The following is a 19,018-nucleotide window of genomic DNA, read 5'->3' as shown; positions in this document are numbered from 1 at the left end:
TCCCTCCCAGCACATAAGTGAGAGTGTGGGTGGCTCTTTCCTCCCCTCCAACAGCTCTGCTCCTCAAGGGGCACACAGAGGGGGTCAAGCGGGGTAGAGGGACTTGAAGAGGCAGGGCCCCAGGAAGAAGCTACCTGAAGGCACGAGGGTTGAGGCCGGCATGGTGGGGCAGCATGGTGGTCAGGGCGTTCTGCAGCATCAGCAGGCGCCGGTAGGTCTTCTCTTGCATGGGCAGGAGCAGCCCGATCCCTCCGTCAAGCGTGGCTGGAGGGGGGAAGAAACACCACACACACCCCCTTCAGAGTCAAGGCTCAAGCGGGTGCCTTTGGCTCCAAGAGCACCTGGAGAAATCTCACATAAGTACACCATGGTTTCCACGTAACGCCAAACCATGGTTTGTTAAACACCCCAGCCCAGGAGGCTAACCATAGTTTCTGTTCCGGCAACAAACCACCATGTGAGTCCATGATTGACCGTCTCTGGCTTCTCAACCTTGGCTTATTTTAACTACTGGTTGGTATTATTTCTGAAGCCCACAGCCTTGCTTTTGCTTCAACCATCGTTCAGACAGCCAAGCCCAGCCCAGCTGCTTGCTGAGCTACAGAGGAACATGGAGTGAACAGCTGGGGGAGGAAACCAAGCTCTGGAGAAATAAGCCATGGCTGTTTTGTTTGTCTGTGAGATGACTTGTGCCTTGCTGAAGAAACCATGGCTTGGTGTTAAGTGCAAATGTAGCCATCAAGCTATTGAATTGGAAACTCAAAATATCACAAGAGTAGGTAATTTCGAACTCATTCCCAAGGCATAAAATTGAGCTGTAAAGTCCTTTCCTTATTTATATTCAGTTGCCAACACTCAAAACTAGAATTCTGGATTTTCCAACAAAATCTTCCCAGATTTTAAAAACTTTGAAATTGAAATTCTAAACCTGAAACACAAGAGGCTGCAGGTTCAGTTCCCTTAGACTCTGGCCAAGATGACTCCCCGGGTGTCTCCTTCAGAGGCCTCCTTACCAAACCAGGTGATGTGCTTGTTCTCCCATGCAATGGATTTCTTGGTGGGCCCCTCCATGGCCCCGCGGCACGGGGTCCTCCAGAAGGCGTTGACGTGGGCTCCCACGTGGAAATCGGCCCTGCGGAGGAGGCGCATCCCCCCAAAGCTTTCCTTTGCTGGAGAGAAAAGCAAAGAGGTGGGTGGGAGGGAGGGAGGGAGGGTGCTGCTGAACTATAACTCCCGTCAGCCCCAGCAGAGGGGTGGCTGGAGGGCACCAGACTGTTGAAGGCGGCTCAGAGGCCATGCGGTATGTGGGACAACGTAGGGCCTTGAGACAGAGATCCAGAGAAAGCCCACCCGGCCCAAACATCTCTTTCCAAAAGCCCCAGCACTCCTTGCCAACAGGAAGCCCCAAGATTCTTGTTCCCCGAGACTAGGAGCCACCTGAGTGGTGGGAAACAGGAAGGGGGCAGATCCAATCTCCCCAGAACAAAAGACAAACTTTGATCTCACCTTCCGGCAGATACATGTAAACAAGGAGGTTCCGTTCCCTGTCAGACACTGCAAAATAGAGTAAAACAGATCAATGATGTAGCCTGACCGTGCCAGAAACGCACCTGCCCCTTGCTTGGGGGCTTTTAAACAGAGACAGGGTGGTCATTTTGGCTGTGATTCCTGCATTGCAGAGAACTGGACTAACAGACCCTCCCAATTCTATAATTCTGTATTTTGGCTTGTTCTGAATGCAGAGAAAAGGGTTTGCGTTGTTCAAAAGACAGGTGGGCCACCACCTTGTAAAGCCCAGGCATGGGTCTGAGTCTTCCCCAGCCCCCAACACCAACGTCCTGGGGCAGAGCCAAGGCTGCTGGACTGAACCCTCCTGAAGGGCCTCCCCCAATGCCACGCTCAGGCTGCTCACCGAGAAATCCCAGCTGAGCGTTGTCCACCATGAAGTCCACGCTGTAAACTTCCAGGGGTTTGGCGTCCTGGAGGCGAGAGACAAGGAGAAGTCAGTCAGGTGGGGCAGGGCTCAAACAGTACCATTCTGCCCTACCCGCCCCCCTGCCAACCCTCTAGGAAAGGGTCCACACCCCATACCCTGCTGACGAGGGAGAGAGTCTTGCTCTCCTCCTGGTAGCGCAGCAGTGAGATGCTCTTCATGAGGTCAGCTGCCAGGATGAAGTTCTTGACGCTGATCATCTGGTGGATATAGAGCTGCGTGTCGATGAAGGCCATGCCCGTCAGGTCATTGTCCTTCAAGCTCCACAGGAAGATCTGCAGCAGGGAGAGAGACCAGAGCTCAGCCCAGGCAGGTGGCAAGGGGACAGGAAAGCCCTTCTCCCCACCTCATTTCTCACTTCCCATTTATTTGCTTACTTAATTTCTATACCGCCCTTCATCCAAGGATCACAGGGCAGTTTGCAATATAAAAACTCAAAAATGCACAACACAGTAGCAGACAACAACAACACAGATGATGGTCACAGGGTCTGGGTTGCTTCTTCTCCCCATCTTTCTATTGTACCGTGTTGCTGATGCCTCAAGTTCTGTTTTTCAGCAATTCCTTCTCTAAACCACAGAAAGCTCACATTGCCAGCCCTGCAAGGCACTTCTGCACTCTAACCACCCCTTTTGATTTGCGCTTTATCTTCATTCTGAAAAGCACACTCTGGTAAACTCTCTGAAACGTGGTACAGAAAGCTGTTACATAAAAACAGTACAGTGGTACCTCGGGTTACAGATGCTTTAGGTTACAGACACTTCGGGTTACAAACTCCGCTAACCAGGAAGCGGTTGCTCCAGGTTAAGAACTTTGCCCCAGGATAAGAACGGAAATCGCACGCCAGCAGCACAGCGGCAGCAGGAGGCCCCATTAGCGAAAGCACGCCTCAGGTTAAGAGATCCGTTTCAGGTTAAGAACGGACCTCTGGAACAAATTAAGTTCTTAACCTGAGGTACCACTGTAATGGAAGAAGAGGTCTCCTTTCCAGACACTCCTAAGTCTACATTCTATAAAGAGTCCACGTCGCAGAACTATCTCCTTGCAGCCTGGGGGGTTACTACCCTGTTTCAACTTGAGGTCCTCAAACCACCTTCCGTAACTTCCCAACTTCACATGCCAACATTGTGCACACAAACTCACACACACAATACTATGAATTGACTCAGCAGGAATAATTGCAGCTCCCTGACGGCATACTCATAGCTGCCTGCGTAAGTCAGAATAGCCTACACTGAAAGGGCGACAGAAGCTTCTACCCCAAGGATGGCTGCGGAGCGTTTAGGAGCAACAAATCCACATTCTACACTGAATAAGCCCCCGAGAGCGGCATCCCACCCACCTCTTCCAGGCCCTGCTCACCTTCTGGCCAATGGCCGACACCAGGTAGCCGTTGCAGTGGCAGATAGCAGTAACAGGCCCCTTCTGCTCCTTCTCGTACAGCACCTTGAATTTGTTCTTGGTGAGGGGCTGCCCAGGCTCTGGAACCACTTCGATGATGTCCATGATCAAGATCTGAGGGCAAGAGAGCAAGGAAGGGAGAGTCATCCTACATAACCAGGGCAGCATGGCTTTGCATTGCTAAATTAGAAACATCCCCTTCCTCTGTTGCAAGCCGGGAGACGAGGGACTTCTTGCAATAAACAAAATACTAAAGGAGAACTGCAAAATTGCAACTGTGCTCATCAGTATAAGGTGGCCATCGCAGCAGGTAAATGATTCCAGCGTCAGATGGCGGCACACTGGGTGAGTGCATTATTACTATAATTTACTTTTTCAATTAGCTGGCACAGAGCAGAACTTTGCCTTTTCACGGCTAAGGAGTTGTAACTTCCGTTTTTGAGCCTTCAGGTCTCTGCCTCACTTCTCCATGCATCCGCTACAGAACCCAGAACACATACAAGACCCTGTTCGGAGCACAGTGAAAAAGCTTGGAGGTACAAGTTCATAAGGATGCAGTGTGCTGCAGCCAAAAAGCTAATGCTCTTCTAAGCTGCATCAACAGAAGTAATGTCCCAATGAAGGGAAATCATAGTCCTGCTCTATTCTGACTTGGTTCTACCACACCTAGAATATTGTGTCCAGTTCTGGATGTTGACAAGCTAGAACATGTGCAGAGGGCAGCCAAGATTATCAAGGATCTAGAAGCCAAGCCATATGAGGAACAGTCGAAGGATCTGGGTATAATTATTCTGGAAAAGAGGAGTCTGAGAGGAGATACGATAGCCACCTTCAAATATCTTAAGGGCTGTCACATGGAGAAGGGAGCAAGCTTGTTTTCTCCTGCTCTGGAGGATAAGACTTGAACCAATGGATTCAAGTTGCAAGAAAGATTCCGACTAAACACCAGAAAGAACTTTCAGATGGTAAGAGCTGTCTGATAATGTAACCGTCTCCCTCAGGAGGTTGTGGACTCTCTTTCCTTGGAGGTTTTTAGGCAAAGGTTAGGTGTCCATCTGTCATGGATGCTTTAGCTGAGATTCCTGCATTGCAGGGGGTTGGACTAGATGGCCCTTGGGGTCCCTTCCAACTCAACAGTTCTGCGGTTGTGTTCCTTGGATCCTGATGCCACCACTCTTGCTGGATCTGCCTCCTGTCCCCAAATTAGGAGAGGCTGCCAGCAAAACACGCAGTTCACCAGATGGATGAATGAGTCTTAACGTGTCCAAACTGGGGAAATCTGGACCAAGGACTGGGCCTGTGAAGGCAGCAGGCAGGAACTGTGGGAGAAGGATGGGCGGAACTGTGCAGAGGAAGCCCCTAGCCATGTTGCCTCTTGTTCAAGTGCCCAGCGTTGCCTGACTCACCCGGCCCCTGCAGGTCACTTCCTCGCCCTGCATGAGGCAGGTCCCCACGGCGATGTAGCCCTTCAGGCCCGAGACGGTCTCCTCGCTCTTGAGAGACACGGTCTTCATGCAGGTCACGTGCTCCCACTCCTCCAGGTCGATCCTGCAGATTGAAAAAGGGCAGGAGAGGATGGAGGGGGAGCCAGGCCAAGCTGCCTTCTGGGTGCCCCAATAATACAATAACAATAACAATAAAATTTTATTTATATCCCGTCCTCCCCAGATGAAGCCGGGCTCAGAACAGCTAACAATAAAAGTAACACAACATTCTAAAATCAACTCATTATAAAATCAGTTCAAATCAAATTGATGGCAACCATTGGGCTAGAGTTCTGTGAGGATTACCAAATGAGAGGGTCAGACTGTGCCTTGGCCAAAGGCCTGGTGGAACAGCTCCGCCTTGCAGGCCCTGCGGAAAGATGTCAAGTCTTGTGACAGAGTGTTCCACCAGATCGGGGCCACAGCCGAAAAAGCCCTAGCTCTGATTGAGGCCAGCCTAACCTCTCTGTGGCCCGGGACCTCCAAAATGTTTTTATTTGAAGACCGCAAGGTCCTCCGTGGGGCATACCAGGAGAGGCGGTCCCGTAGGTACGAGAGTCCTAGGCCGTATAGGGCTTTAAAGGTCAAAACCAGCACCTTAAACCTGATCCTGTACTCCACTGGGAGCCAGTGCAGCTGGTATAGCACTGGGTGAATGTGATCCTGCGGCAAGGACCCCGTGAGGAGCCTCGCCGTGGCCTTCTGCACTTGCTGGAGTTTCTCGGTCAGTCTCAAGGGCAGCCCCACGTAGAGCGAGTGCAGTCTCTGCACCAAGAGAAAGCAGCTTCTTCCCCTTCCCCAAAACTGAATGGAGCACCCTTAGCTGGGGCCATTGTGTTTTGCTCTTCCTTAGTGGGTTATGCAAGCTGCTGTTCTGAATAATGCTTTTGTAGCACTGGGGGACTAAGTGGGTAGAGGCCCAAAAACCTTGGGGATGACTGAACTAAATCTTTCCAGCTCTGCTTCCAGGACGCATCTGAACGGCCCTTGAAGGCAAACGGCAAACAGCCCTTTGCTTTGATCCAGAAGCACCACCAGGCTCTTCTGATATTCCACCCCAGGAACCCAACCAGGCGCCAGATCTTCCCCACCTGCCGCTGCCTGGGAAGGAGCTTTCTTGGGCTCCTGCTGAGCACCCTCCTCACCTGGTATTTGGAATCGTCTCCCAGCTGACCGGAGAGATCAACTGGATGGAAAAGGCCTCCTGCAGCGGGTGCATGTAGCGATCATCTGGAGGTGGGGATCAGAGAGAGAAAGGGAGAAATAGGTATGCAGCCGGCATCACCATCAAATCCAGGGGGGCACAAGGGGTCATGGCTTATCACGGAGAGCGCACACCTGCTTTGGCTGCCCAAGCCTCCAGCATCTCCGGTTAAATATCAGGCACCAGGGGATGTGGAAGACCAGTATGTTTCCAAGCACAATTCAAAGTGTTGGTGCTGACCTTGAAAGCCCTAAATGGCCTCAGTCCAGTAGACCTGAAGGAACGTCTCCACCCCCATCGTTCTACCTGGACACTGAGATGTAGCGCCGAGGGCCTTCTGGCAGTTCCCTCACTGCGAGAAGCGAAGTTACCGGGAAGCAGGCAGAGGGCCTTCTCGGCGGTGGTGCCCGCCCTGTGGAACGCCCTCCCATCAGATGTCAAGGAAATAAACAACTATCTGACTTTTAGAAGACATCTGAAGGCAGCCCTGTTTAGGGAAGCTTTTAATGTTTGATGTATTACTGTATTTTAGTGTCTTGTTGGAAACCGCCCAGAGTGGCTGGGGAAGCCCAGCCAGATGGGCGGGGTATAAATAATAAATTGTTGTTGTTGTTGTTTTCCCACCTTGAGACCCTGGAGAGCAACCACCAGCCAGAGAAAGCAAGAGTGAGCTAGACAGAACAAGTCAGATTGCCTTGTTCTGGAGGGCAAACCAAGGGGTTTGGTGGCCCTTTGTGGTGGAAGAGAGAGGAGTCAAAAGCCCGTCTCCCTCCATCTTGCAGCCCAACCTCGACTTGCCCAGCACAAGGGGCTGACTCTTCAAGTCAAAGACCTCTCCTCCGCAGAGAGGAGGCAGCGTTTTCCAACAGCTACGAGCCACCCACCTCGCTCGATGGTCTCGAATTCCTTCTCCTCCCCCGTCATGCGGGGGATCCTGGTGCAATGGTTGTTGATGCTGGTGGCCACTGCGTATACCTGTCGGAGGGAGCAAATTCATTAAGGCATTTGGGGGCGTGAGTTGAGCAGAAGGCCTTGTTGTGACAGTGGAGGACTCCACTTCCCCACCACCGATAAGGCCCTGCTGAAGGTCCCGCTCCACACAGCCCTACCTTGGACTCCACGTGGTAGGATACGTAATGTGCGGTGCAGCGCAGCGGGATCTTCCGGACGGGCCACGGTGCGTCGTAGGAAAGGTAGGCAGGCAAGACGCTGATGCGCAGCTCCCCCTGTAGCAGAGGACACAGACAAGGCCTCATTCTCACCTGCGGATAGATCTGCTTCTCTCGGCGGCAGCAGCCCAGGTGCAGAGTGAGCTGCCTCATACGTAGCAGGCAGAAGGCAAATGAAAGAAATAAGGCGGGCATCCCACCCAAGCTTCTGTCGCCAAGCCAGGCCTACCTGCCGGTTGAAGTAGAGGAAGCCCTTGGGGCAGTTGACGTTGTGGAAGGGGGCAAAGGACTCGATGGGGCCGTCTATGGTCATGGGGTGCAGGCGCAGGGCCCCCCGAGACGTTACCAGCAGCCAGTGTGGGGAGGGGCCACAAATGAACACCTGGGAAGAAATGCAAACACAATCAGGACCTGGGGCTGATCATGAGCACAGCCTTCTCCTGCGCCAGGCCAGCAGTGCCTGCTCTGGCAGGCAGAGGTTCCGCAAAGCCTCAGGAAGAGCGCGCCCTTGCCCAACTCCCCAAAGAGAAAGGCTTCTCCTGAGAATCTCCCAAGGACGACTCCTCCGCGAGACTCACCCCCGAGTATCCATAGATATCCTCAAAGTAGCGGAATCGGGCAACCCGCCCCCTGGCAGCCCCCGACTCCTCTCCACCCACGCCGTCCGGCTTCTTCTTCGACGGCTTGGGCTTCTTCTCCCGGAAGTTAATGTTATGGGGAACCTGATTGGAAGGGAAAGGGCAGGAGGAGGTGAGTGGGGAAGCCTTCCCTTCGAGTGCAGAGGGAAGCCTGCAAGGGAGACTGCAGCGTTCCAGGGGCCTGGGGAGAAGGCAGAGTGGCTCTTACCTTCTTGAACCGCACTTTGAGGTTGGTCTGGCCCAGCTGAGAGCCGTGGTTAAAAGCTTCGTAGATGAGCAGCTCTTGGTCCACATGGACCTGTCAACAGGGTGGAGAAATAAAGTGAGCTTCAGCCTGTCCCTTGGCTCACGGCATCAACAGATTGAGCACTCTCAGGTCATGGGGACACATGGTCCTCTAAGCTCCTGGATCCTTCATCACAGACCTTGATTACAGCAGCTCTCCCATGGTATTAACTTTCCCCCTAGGGAAAAGAATTTGTAAAAGCCAGACAGCACACACTCTTGCTATTTCCCCCAAGGGAGGGAATGCCACAATCAAGGTGCTGTTGCAGAGAAGGCCCCACTCCCGCTACTCACTACAGGGAGACCAGAGAGCTGACGATGCTGAACGCTGGATAACCTCACACCGACAAAGGCAGTCCTTTAGGCAACAGCATCCCAGACACCAGTTCGGGCTTTAAAGGTTTAAACCAGCACTTTCAATTATCCCCACTGTAGGCTCAGGCACCAGTAATGTGAGTCTCAACCGACCAAGCAGCTTCCAGGACAGGGCAAGGTAAGAACTATGAATTAGACACTCAGCCCTGCAGGGATGCTGATTGGTCCTCCTCAGTGTGAAAACCCTGAGCCCCAGGTGAGGTGGGGAGGGTGGTGCATCAGTGGATGTCTCCCTCAGTTCCTCCCACAAGATCATTAAGAGCAGGGAGGGAGCAGTGAGTGACTTAGGGCAAAGGGTCTCAGGAACTCTCCAGGTGTTGCTGGACTCCAGCTCCCACAAACCTCAGCTGCCAGCATGGTCAAAGATGGTGTGAGTTGTAGTCCAGCCACATCCAGAGGTCCATTGGCTTATAGTTTCCCCCGAGTATGATTGCTGGTGGAGAATGCGGGCATCAATCCCGTTATCTCTCACATGCCAAGTGAGAGATAGCCACATGTGTGTTGAGCACTCAAGAGGTGGGGATCAGAAACACACCTTGCAATATGATCACGGAAGAGCCCAGGCATTCCCAAAAAATTGGCTCTCTCCCTCCCTCTTCCTGCACCAGATGAAAAGCAATTGCACCTACCGTATTTTCCACTCTATAAGACACACTTTTCCCCTCCTAAAAAGTAAGGGGAAATGTGTGTGCGTCTTATGGAGCGAATGCAGGCTGCACGGCTATCCCAGAAGCCAGAACAGCAAGAGAGAGCTGTTCTAGCTTCTGGCTTAGCCGTGCGAAGCCTCCGCAGGGCAGCGGGGAGCCTTCATCCCACTGCCCTGCAGAGGCTTCGCGTGGCTATCCCTGGCTTTTGCGGGTGGTGGGGGGAAGGGACAGAGCCACGCGCTCCCAAGAGCCACACTCCCTTTAAAGAGCACACGGCTCTTGCGGGAGGTGGGGGGAAAGCCAGGAGGCTTGTTTTCGCTGAAGCCAGGAGGGCAAGAGGGATCGGTGCGCACCAATCCTGCTTGCTCTCCTGGCTTCAGGGTTAGCCCCGCAAAGCCTCCAGAACGAAGAGAGAGGAGCGCTCCCTCTTTGCTCAGGAGGCTTTGTGTTGCTTTCTTATTTTCCTCCCCTAAAAACTAGTTGCATCTTATGCTCAGGTGTGTCTTATGGAGCGAAAAATACGGTACTTATTGCGCAGAAACCATTTGCCCCAATATCACCATCACTTGAAGCCAGGGGGCCAAACTTGTAGAAGGGCTGGTGTCTTGATTTACTGGGTTTCCTGCTTGGCTGCTTTGCGTGTGTATCAAAATGTCTACATGCTTCAGATCCAAGCAGATGGGAGACACAGATACCTCTGCGCACAGAGATAACCCCCCACCCCCACCCTCGGAGCTCACCAGCAGGTATGGCCGGCTCTGCCGATTTCCCAGGGCCACCAACAGCACCTCCTTGACCAGCGGCATCTCGGTCTGACGGACCACCTCCTCCTTCTTGGCCTCGCCCTGGCTGGCAGGCTGCCCGAAGGAACTGTCCACCAGCACCCTCTGCCCCATGGGGAAATTCTTCACCAGGAAGACCAGGCGCCATTCAGGCAGCTGGTAGATCTACGCGAGAGAGAAAGAGGGAGAATGTAGCAGGGGCCAAGAGGGACCCAGCTGAGACTGCCCCGGGCACTGCCTGGGCCTCACCTCCATGGCACCGTTCTCCCGGACCAGCACACACCAGTGAGTGGGCTCTGTCTTGTACTGGTGAGGATCCTTGTCGGCCAAGGGCAGGCTGCAGCGGCGCGGCTCCTCCTTGGTGGGGCTAAACAAGGTGCCGGATTCACCGTAGAGCATTTCTTCCTCATCGTCTATCGTGTTGCTGTACATGGGAGAAGAGAGGAGGAGGAAGGCAGTTACGTTCAAGACATCTGCATCACTCATGTGAATTTTTATTGTTTTCCTTACATATTCTTTTCCAACAAACCATATTAATGCCATACATTCCCTTTGACTCTGCCAAGTCGCGACTCCCCTCCCTCCCTGCAATTGGTATATTTAACCCCTTTCTATTGTGCACCTCATTCTCACAATAGTACTATTATACATTGAGGGTATTATGTCAATCCTGCTAGTGTCTTAACCTCTTTACAATTCTCCTTTAAATATTCAATAAATTTACTCCAGTTATTTTGGTATCTTTGATCTTCCTGGTCCCGGATCCTCCCTGACAATTTGGCAAGTTCTGCATATTCTGTCAACTTCACCTGCCAATCCTGGATGGTTGGTATGTCTTGTGTTTTCCATCTTTGGGCCAGGAGGGTTCTTGCGGCGGCCGTAGCATACATGAACAGATTTTGGTCTCCCATTTTGATTTCCATTCCTATTAAGCCTAACAGACACGCTTCCGGTCTTTTGGGGAAAGTATACTTAAATATTTTTTTGAGTTCATTATAGATTGATTCCCAATTTTTTTTAACCTTGTCACAGGTCCACCAAATATGAAAATAATCCCCATCTACTTTTTTTACATTTCCAACATTTAAGATACCTGGGCAGCTGTTGCAAAGCTTGATCCAAGAACAGGCCCACTCACAGCAAGATTACAGTGCAGGTCTCAAAACTTTTGTAGGCAGAACATGGGCCCAAAGCTTAAATGAAGTCCCAGATGGGGCATCACTACAGGGTTAAACAACACTGAGGGCCAAAGAAACTGAGGGCCAGCTGAGAATTTCTCCTGCCACTGTCCTCACAAGTAGGTATCTGATTCTTTACTCAGGATCTACACAAGGTACTTTGAATCCTCCCATCTCTTCACTGAGCACACCTGCCCCCAATTACCTGAAAGAACAGGTGTGACAGTGCAGGCTGTAGCTTGCACCAAGAGAGAGGAGGAAGGCAAACAAACAAACGAGCCAATCCAATCCCTACTTCCTGTTAAGTCGGTATTTCTCAAACTTGGGTCTCCAGCTGCTGTTGGACTACGACTCCCATCATACTTGCCCACTGGTACTACACGTTTGAGAACCCCTGTGTTAAGTGAACCGCCGTGACCAAGTGGATATCTTTATTTTCCTCTCGCTGTCTCTACCAGACAGTCCTTTAACCTGGATGAAGTGGCCCAGCCTACGCCCAATACTGGGTATGATTAGGACTGCAGCCTAATTTATCTTCTAGCATGACTTATATACAACATTTTCACTCCCCCTTTCAACCTTTTAAGCAATCGGAACAGGGGAGTACTGATTAAGTTTCTATTTCCGAATTGCTGGGTTCCTAAGACGAACTTTTGGCCCTTCCATGCGAAACTAGTTAAGCAAACTACCCCTTTGTACTTTTACACGTCCAATATACCTCCTATGCAGAAAAGCCTTAAAAACCCCAAACAACCATCTCACAGCCCCTATTTTACAACCCAAACTCCCACACAAAATGGCTAAATCCCTAGCCCTTCCCAGAGTTCTTCGCCATGCCTCAAGACCCACCTGATGTCCTGGATGGGAGCCTCAGATTCTGACTGAGTCCTCAAGGAAAGCTCGTCCCGGGAGCTGGATGAATGGCTCTCAGTGGTGAACATGCCGCTGACGTCCCGGTATACACACAGCGCAATCACCTTCGATTGCTGGAGGGGTGACAAGAGGTTGCCTCAGAGCAAGACACAGGATGACCTGCTCTTAACTGAGCAGCATGGAAGCAGACTCAGAATCTGGTTATGCCAAGACCCTCGGCTGAAAGCAGGCTGTGTTAGAAGATCCACTTTTGGAGACCTCACTGATAAGCTACGCAAACTGAGCAAACATGAATGTTTTTGCACAATGTCTTCTGCTATGCTAGCCAAGAAGAAGGGGTGATAGAGCCTCACCATGCCAGGCACTGCTCAGTGTTTTCAGATGTATTTCTGCAAGTTAACCATATGGGTGATGATGATGATGATAATAATAATAATAATAATAATAATAATAATAATAATAATAATAATAATATTTTATTTATACCCCACCCTTCCCAGTTCAAAAAACCGGGCTCAGGGTGGCAAACAACAAATTTAAAACACTTTATTGAAAGAACAAAAAACTGCACAAAATACAGTATAAAACGTGAATAACAATAAATTCAGAATTCAAAAATCAATTTAGGGGGGAAATCCATCCAATAAGCATTAGATGATCACCAGGGCTAGCTGGCTAAATTAGTCCTATTTGGGCCAGCGAGGAGACCAGGGGAGAATTAGCTGTGGGATCCCAGAGCGGGGAATCTTCATAAAAAGGGAGAGAGGGAAGGAAGGGGAATAAAAGATCAGGCTAAATTCAAATTGAAAGCCATGCAGAATAGTTTTGTCTTACAGGCCCTGCGGAAGGAAGTTAAATCCTGAAGGGCCCTGATCTCATGGGACAGAGCATTCCACCAGGTCGGATCCATCACTGAGAAGGCCCTGGCCCTGGTGGAGGAGGGTTAGGATCCTTTCCTTGTAAAACAAAACAGATTGGAGATGCCACGAATTGAACCATGGGCCTTCTGCAAGTAAAATAAATGCTCTTTGGTTGAGCTGCAGAACCAGACACAGGATTTTGAGTTTCCGTGATGAGATGTGACTGCGAAGCCCTCTGTATAAGAAGCAGCTAATGTTTGCAGGGTTGAGTCTGGGATAATCACAATGCTGTTCTAAGGGATTGTGGCCCCCTCCTGGTGCAATGGGTCAGTGTGTCTGGCTGTGAACCAGAAGGTTGGTGGTTCAAGCCCATCTAGGGACGGCTGTGGGAACGATTCCTGCATCGCAGGGGGTTGGAATAGATGACCCTCAAGCTCCCTTCCAATTCTATTGTATGATTCTACGCTTATGGAGGCCCTTAAGGTCCATAAATAGCAACACCCTAGAGGTCCCGGGCCCTAAGAAAGTCAGATTAGCCTCAACCAGAGCCAGGGCCTTTTTAGCACTGGCTCCGGCCTGGTGGAACGCTCTGTCTCATGAGGCCAGGGCCCTGTGGGATCTGATTTCTTTCCGCAGGGCCTGTAAGACAGAGTTGTTCCGCCTGGCCTTTGGCTTGGAATCAACTTGATCCCCTCCCCCTCTTTCCTTTTTCCTTTCTCCTTCTGTGATGGAACTCCTATTTGGGGACTTCCCTGGCTTTTTCTGGCCCATGTAGGACCAGTTTGGAAAGTTAGCCTTGGTGAAGACTTGACATTTTCATCCCCAAAAAAGTTTTTGATTTGAGTTTCTACTGAAATGAGGCTGTATTTTAATGTTGTCTTTTAATCTTGTTTTTAAGTTGTATTTCGATCAATTTGTTTTATATCGGGTGTTAGCCACCCTGAGCCCGGTCTTGGCTGGGGAGGGCAGGGTAGAAATAAAATTCATTTATTTATAGCTTGTACTCACGTGATGCAGCTGCGGCTTCTGCAAGGTGAGCCGGTGTGTCCGGCCCCCGTAGGTGTCACTCTTCAGCACAAACATAGTGACCTGCCCCTCGGAGCTCATGATCACTACGTAGGGGTCGGCCACGGCACAGTGTATGATGGGCGAGCCGAGATCCACTGGGATGAAGTGCAGCTGGTTCACTGTGAGGCAGAGAGACAGGCAGCTGAAAGGCAGACCAAGCCCTGACGGTAGCTCAGGCCGCCCTCCACTGGCCCCCAGCCCGGACACCAAACGTCCCAGAATCCGTGGTGCTTTCAAAAGTATGTCTGCTCAAGTCTCTCTCACCAACCTCCACCGTTTCCCCTGTCTAGTGATTCAGTTTCTAGGCCAAGGGCTCTTTCCAGGAACGGCTGCCTTTAAAACCAAGCTTGAGACCTCTGGCTGTACTCACCTCCTTCCAGCAGGCGGATTCCCAGGGGAGACACCTGGACGATGTAGCGGTTCTCGCCAATGTTGCCGGCATAGACCGTGGGCCCCTGGGTGGCAAAGCCGCTGGTGTCCAGCTCCATGATTTCCTGGCCTGTCTGCAGGATCTTGGGGGGGGGGGGGGGCAAAGAAGAAACAGTCACACCCATGTGCCCTTGCAGGGAATATTCCCAAGAGGGAGATCATACAGGGATTGCCCCCGGAAAAAGCAAGGTGTGTGTGGAGTCATGCCACCCCATAACTAATATGAAATCTGAAATACTTTATTGTCACATCTTGTATACAGTGAGATTACACGATCACCCCCCACTCAGCTCTCTTAGTCTTAATTCCCCTCGTTTACTGGCGCACACACACACCAAACCCGAAAGTCAGTTGCCCTGTTGTTATCTTTTCACTCAGCAGCCTAACAGCCCACGGATAGAAGCTGTTCTTTACCCTGTTGGTGCGACTAATTATGCTTCCGTATCTTCTGCCCGAGGGCAGGAGATCAAGAAAGTGCCGGCCAGGGTGTGAATCATCCCTGAGAATCTCTCTCCTGAGGCAACATTCTTCCACTATTTCATCCAGCGGATTCACGGGACAGCCCATAATATCTTGTGCTGTATTCACCACCCTCTGTAGGCACTTCCTATCAGCTGATGTCAAACCAGTGTCCCACACCGTGATGCAGTATGAAAGGACACTTTCTATTGTGGACCGGTAGAAGGAGATCATCAGATGTTGATTGACATTGTTCTTCCGCAATACTCTGAGGAGGTGGATCCTTCAAAGTGTTGGTGCTGACCTTTAAAGCCCTAAACGGCCTCGGTCCAGTAGACATGAAGGAGCGTCTCCACCCCCATCATTCTGCCCAGACACAGAGGTCCAGCTCTGAGAGCCTTCTGGCGGTTCCCTAACTGCGAGAAGCAAAGCTACAGGGCAGAGGGCCTTCTTGGTGGTGGCACCCGCCCTGTGGAACGCCCTCCCACCAGATGTCAAAGTGAACAACAACTACCAGATTTTTAGAAGACATCTGAAGGCAGCCCTGTTTAGGGAAGCTTTTAATGTTTGATGTATTAAAAAGGTAAAGGTACCCCTGCCCGTACGGGCCAGTCTTGACAGACTCTAGGGTTGTGCGCCCATCTCACTCAAGAGGCCAGGGGCCAGCGCTGTCCGGAGACACTTCCGGGTCACGTGGCCAGTGTGACATCGCTGCTCTGGCGAGCCAGAGCTGCACACAGAAACGCCGTTTACCTTCCCACCAGTAAGCGGTCCCTATTTATCTACTTGCACCCGGGGGTGCTTTTGAACTGCTAGGTTGGCAGGCGCTGGGACCGAGCAACGGGAGCGCACCCCGCCGCGGGGATTCGAACCGCTGACCTTTCGATCGGCAAGCCCTAGGCGCTGAGGCTTTTACCCACAGCGCCACCCGCATCCCGTTTGATGTATTACAGTATTTTAATATTTTTTTGGAAGCCGCCCAGAGTGGCTGGGGAAGCCCAGCCAGATGCGCGGGGTATAAATAATAAATTATTATTATTATTATTATGATTGGGGCCAGAGTGAAGGGGGCAGAGCAAGTTCCAGCTTTCTTCTCATGCTGCCAGCCCTTGGCAGATCTGTACACCCCCCAACCTCTTTGACAATGCCCACTCGGCTGATCTCCCTCAAATAGCCCCTTTCAGCTGCCAGTGCACCCAGGGCCATGCCCAATGAAAAATGCCGGCACTCACCATGGTGGAGTCTTCCCGGCTCAGAATGAGGAAGCCGTGCCGCTTCCCGTCGTCAGCAGGCTCTGGCGGGGACGGCTCCTTCTCTGCGCTTTCTACCTGAGCGTCTTCCTCCTGTTGGGAGAAGAGGGTGGCCAGGGATGCTGTCACAGTGCACAGAGCCTCTGGCTTTGTGGGAGAGAGGCTGGAAGGAAAGCCTTCTCCTCAAAAGAAGGTGGCTCAAAGCCCCTGGGAAGCAGAGGCCATACGTACCGCTGCCTCTTCCGTCTTCTGGGGCGAGATCACTGTCCACATGTCATAGCAGCCTGGGAGTTCAAAGGTCGTCACCACTTGAGGGCGGATGCTTTTCTGTTGAGAAGGAAGGAAGAAATTAGGCAGTGGCTTGGAAACCATACATTCGGAAGATCTCTATTTGAAATATGGGATAGGTATAAAAACCTATTAGAACGTAAAACACTGCAGTGGTTATCACCATTAGAAGCAATGAGTGTGAAAAAGATAAATATGAGCAAGAATTGGGTTACATATGGAAAAATACCAGTAATACAAAAAGAAGGGGGTAAATGGAAAATGAAACCCTATGAAGAAGTTAAAGAATATGTGAATGATTGGCTACACTACCGCCAAGTCAATGAAATGTTTAAACAGGATTTTAAGGAAAAAGGATTTGACGAAAACAAATCAAAATATTGAGTAACAAATGTAAAACTTTGTCTAAAATGTATAAATTGCTGCTTGAATGGCATTTGAAAGATGAGGAGGTAAAGTCAGTTATGATACATTGGGCCAAAGACTTTGAGGAGAATTATTAGTTAAGGATAATAATAAGTGACAAATAACGGAAAATCATCAGAGGCATTGACGGAAGTCCAAAAATATTATATAGGATGAGAAGTTATGTTGTATGAATGTTGGAATTAATATGTTAAAAAAATAATAAAAATGTGTGTGTGTGTGTATGAAATTAGGCAGTGGCAGACTTTGGGCTCCCAAGTTTCAGTGGTGCCCGGTGCAATGTTTAAATTCAACGTTCCCCATCTCTTGTGCTATGTTCTACAGCATTGTTGTGGTGCCCATTGCAGCACGGCACCCAATGCGACCGCACCAGTCGCGCCCCCCTGAAATTAGGGTTCCGGCACTCAAGGCGGGCTCCCCAGCAGTTGTACAATTTCTGGGCAGGTAAACCAAGTATGCACCTCAAAGAGCCTGTTTGTCTCACTGTGTGGAAGGGAGATCCATGAGGAAAAATAGACCTGGTGTGAAATAGCAGTTCTTGATTGGCTAAAAGATTGGAAGTGGAAGTGGAAATATTGTATATAAGCCAAGCTAGAAAATACGATACTAAGGAAGTTGAGAAGTCAGACACCGGAAGACTTGAAGAGCTCTCTGAACAACTGCAAGACAGAGGGGTAAATGCTGAAATGGTTGTTAAAAGCTGGAACACAGCTGAGCACAGTAGCAGGCCAAAGTCTGGAGAAGACCACAAAGGGACTCAGAAACGGAACTGTCAGAAAGTTCTTCCTGATGTTTAGTCGGAATCTCTTTTCTCGTACCTTGAAGCCATTGCCCTCCAGAGCAGGAGAAAACAAGCCTTCTCCATCTTCCATGTGACAGCCCTTAAGATATCTGAAAATGGCTCTCATATCGCCTATCAGTCTCCTCTTTTCCAGGCTCAACATACCCAGCTCCAACCGTTCCTCATCAGGCTTGGTTTCCTCCTCCTGTGTGTTACCCCCACCCACCTACTTGTTCCTAGGTGTTTATAGACTGCTCCATTGATCTCTGGGGCAGCCCTGGTAAGCCTAGGGCATGCCGCTGGTGCTGTAGCACTGGTACCTGACCTGCGCCAGACTCTCCTCACCGACGCAGGCCTTCGCACAGTGCAGTCCCTGCGCTTCCCACCCCAGCAGTTCTGCTCGCTCACCTGAAGAACCGAGAGGGCGCCGTTCTTGCCGTATCCTGAGCACACTACGATTTCAAGGTCGGGCTCAAGGCTGTTCTGGAACTGAAGATGGACACAGACAGACAGAGAGTGTTAGGTGATTGAGAGTGGTGAGCTAGTCTCACTCACAGGTACTTCACAGCAAGTGTCCTTGATTTCCTCCAGGAGCCCTTTGCAAGCTTCTCTGTGCCATTAGAACCCTTTGCAAGGGCAGAAGGGCCAAACCTAGCAAGTTTCCCCACCCCTCCTAGGGTTCTTTCTCCAGGCACCGGATCCTGACCGTCCCTACACCCAGAGCTCAGAGAAGGAACCAGCCGAGTGCCCACCTCTTCAGAAAGGAAAGCAGGCTCCCCCATGGCGGCGTTGGCACAGGGACCGATGTTCAGGATACTGTCACACACCTGTCAGTGTTGGGGGAGGAGAGAGAAATAGAAAAGGCACATGGATTATCTACAGCTCAAGGAATAGCTCTAGGTAGAGGAGCAAGGATGGGAGACTACAAAGAATTTCTGATTCCAGGTGTGCTTTGATTCATTGCCAGCTCAAAGGAATGGTCTAGCATAGGGAAGGGAATAATAATAATAATAATTTTTTTTTATTTATATCCCACCCTCCCCAGCCAAAGCCGGGCTCAGAGCAGCTAACAACAATAAAATAATACAGCATTCTAATATCAATTCATTCTAAAATCAGTTCGAATCAAATTAGTGGCAACCATTGGGCTAGAGTTCTGTGAGGATTACCAAAGGAGGGGGCCAGGCTGTGCCTTGGCCAAAGGCCTGGTGGAACAGCTCCATCTTGCAGGCCCTGCGGAAAGATGTCAAGTCCCGCAGGGCCCTAGTCTCTTGTGACAGAGCGTTCCACCAGATCGGGGCCACGGCCAAAAAAGCCCTGGCTCTGGTTGAGGCCAGCCTAAATTCCCTGTGGCCTGGGACCTCCAAGATATTTTTGTTTGAAGACCATAAGGTCCTCCGTGGGACATACCAGAAGAGGAGGTCCCGT

At 50.8% G+C, this 19,018-nt stretch overlaps 1 protein-coding gene across 3 annotated transcripts in view; it reads right to left on the bottom strand.

Moving 5' to 3' along the window:
* Nucleotides 1-19,018, bottom strand: part of CPSF1 (cleavage and polyadenylation specific factor 1) — a 37,689-nt gene that overhangs the window by 2,747 nt on the left and 15,924 nt on the right. For all 3 annotated transcript variants that reach the window (XM_083748976.1, XM_083748977.1, XM_083748978.1), the window contains exons 15-36: nucleotides 18,343-18,417; nucleotides 17,999-18,079; nucleotides 16,327-16,422; nucleotides 16,078-16,188; nucleotides 14,328-14,469; nucleotides 13,898-14,076; nucleotides 12,006-12,142; nucleotides 10,228-10,402; nucleotides 9,937-10,143; nucleotides 8,098-8,187; nucleotides 7,830-7,973; nucleotides 7,481-7,633; nucleotides 7,192-7,308; nucleotides 6,967-7,057; nucleotides 6,024-6,108; nucleotides 4,801-4,942; nucleotides 3,356-3,508; nucleotides 2,092-2,268; nucleotides 1,913-1,979; nucleotides 1,507-1,554; nucleotides 1,014-1,169; nucleotides 135-264 (exon numbers count right to left, since the gene is read on the bottom strand). In XM_083748976.1, coding sequence (XP_083605102.1) covers nucleotides 135-264; nucleotides 1,014-1,169; nucleotides 1,507-1,554; nucleotides 1,913-1,979; nucleotides 2,092-2,268; nucleotides 3,356-3,508; nucleotides 4,801-4,942; nucleotides 6,024-6,108; nucleotides 6,967-7,057; nucleotides 7,192-7,308; nucleotides 7,481-7,633; nucleotides 7,830-7,973; nucleotides 8,098-8,187; nucleotides 9,937-10,143; nucleotides 10,228-10,402; nucleotides 12,006-12,142; nucleotides 13,898-14,076; nucleotides 14,328-14,469; nucleotides 16,078-16,188; nucleotides 16,327-16,422; nucleotides 17,999-18,079; nucleotides 18,343-18,417 — 2,756 coding nt within the window. The remainder of the gene's footprint in view (nucleotides 1-134; nucleotides 265-1,013; nucleotides 1,170-1,506; nucleotides 1,555-1,912; nucleotides 1,980-2,091; nucleotides 2,269-3,355; nucleotides 3,509-4,800; nucleotides 4,943-6,023; nucleotides 6,109-6,966; nucleotides 7,058-7,191; nucleotides 7,309-7,480; nucleotides 7,634-7,829; nucleotides 7,974-8,097; nucleotides 8,188-9,936; nucleotides 10,144-10,227; nucleotides 10,403-12,005; nucleotides 12,143-13,897; nucleotides 14,077-14,327; nucleotides 14,470-16,077; nucleotides 16,189-16,326; nucleotides 16,423-17,998; nucleotides 18,080-18,342; nucleotides 18,418-19,018) is intronic.

Source organism: Podarcis gaigeae, assembly GCF_964106915.1.
Source record: "Podarcis gaigeae genome assembly, chromosome: 7".
Classification (NCBI taxonomy): Eukaryota; Metazoa; Chordata; class Lepidosauria; order Squamata; family Lacertidae; genus Podarcis; species Podarcis gaigeae.
Note: the sequence above shows the minus strand (reverse complement) of the source record. Positions and strands in the feature narration are given on the sequence as shown.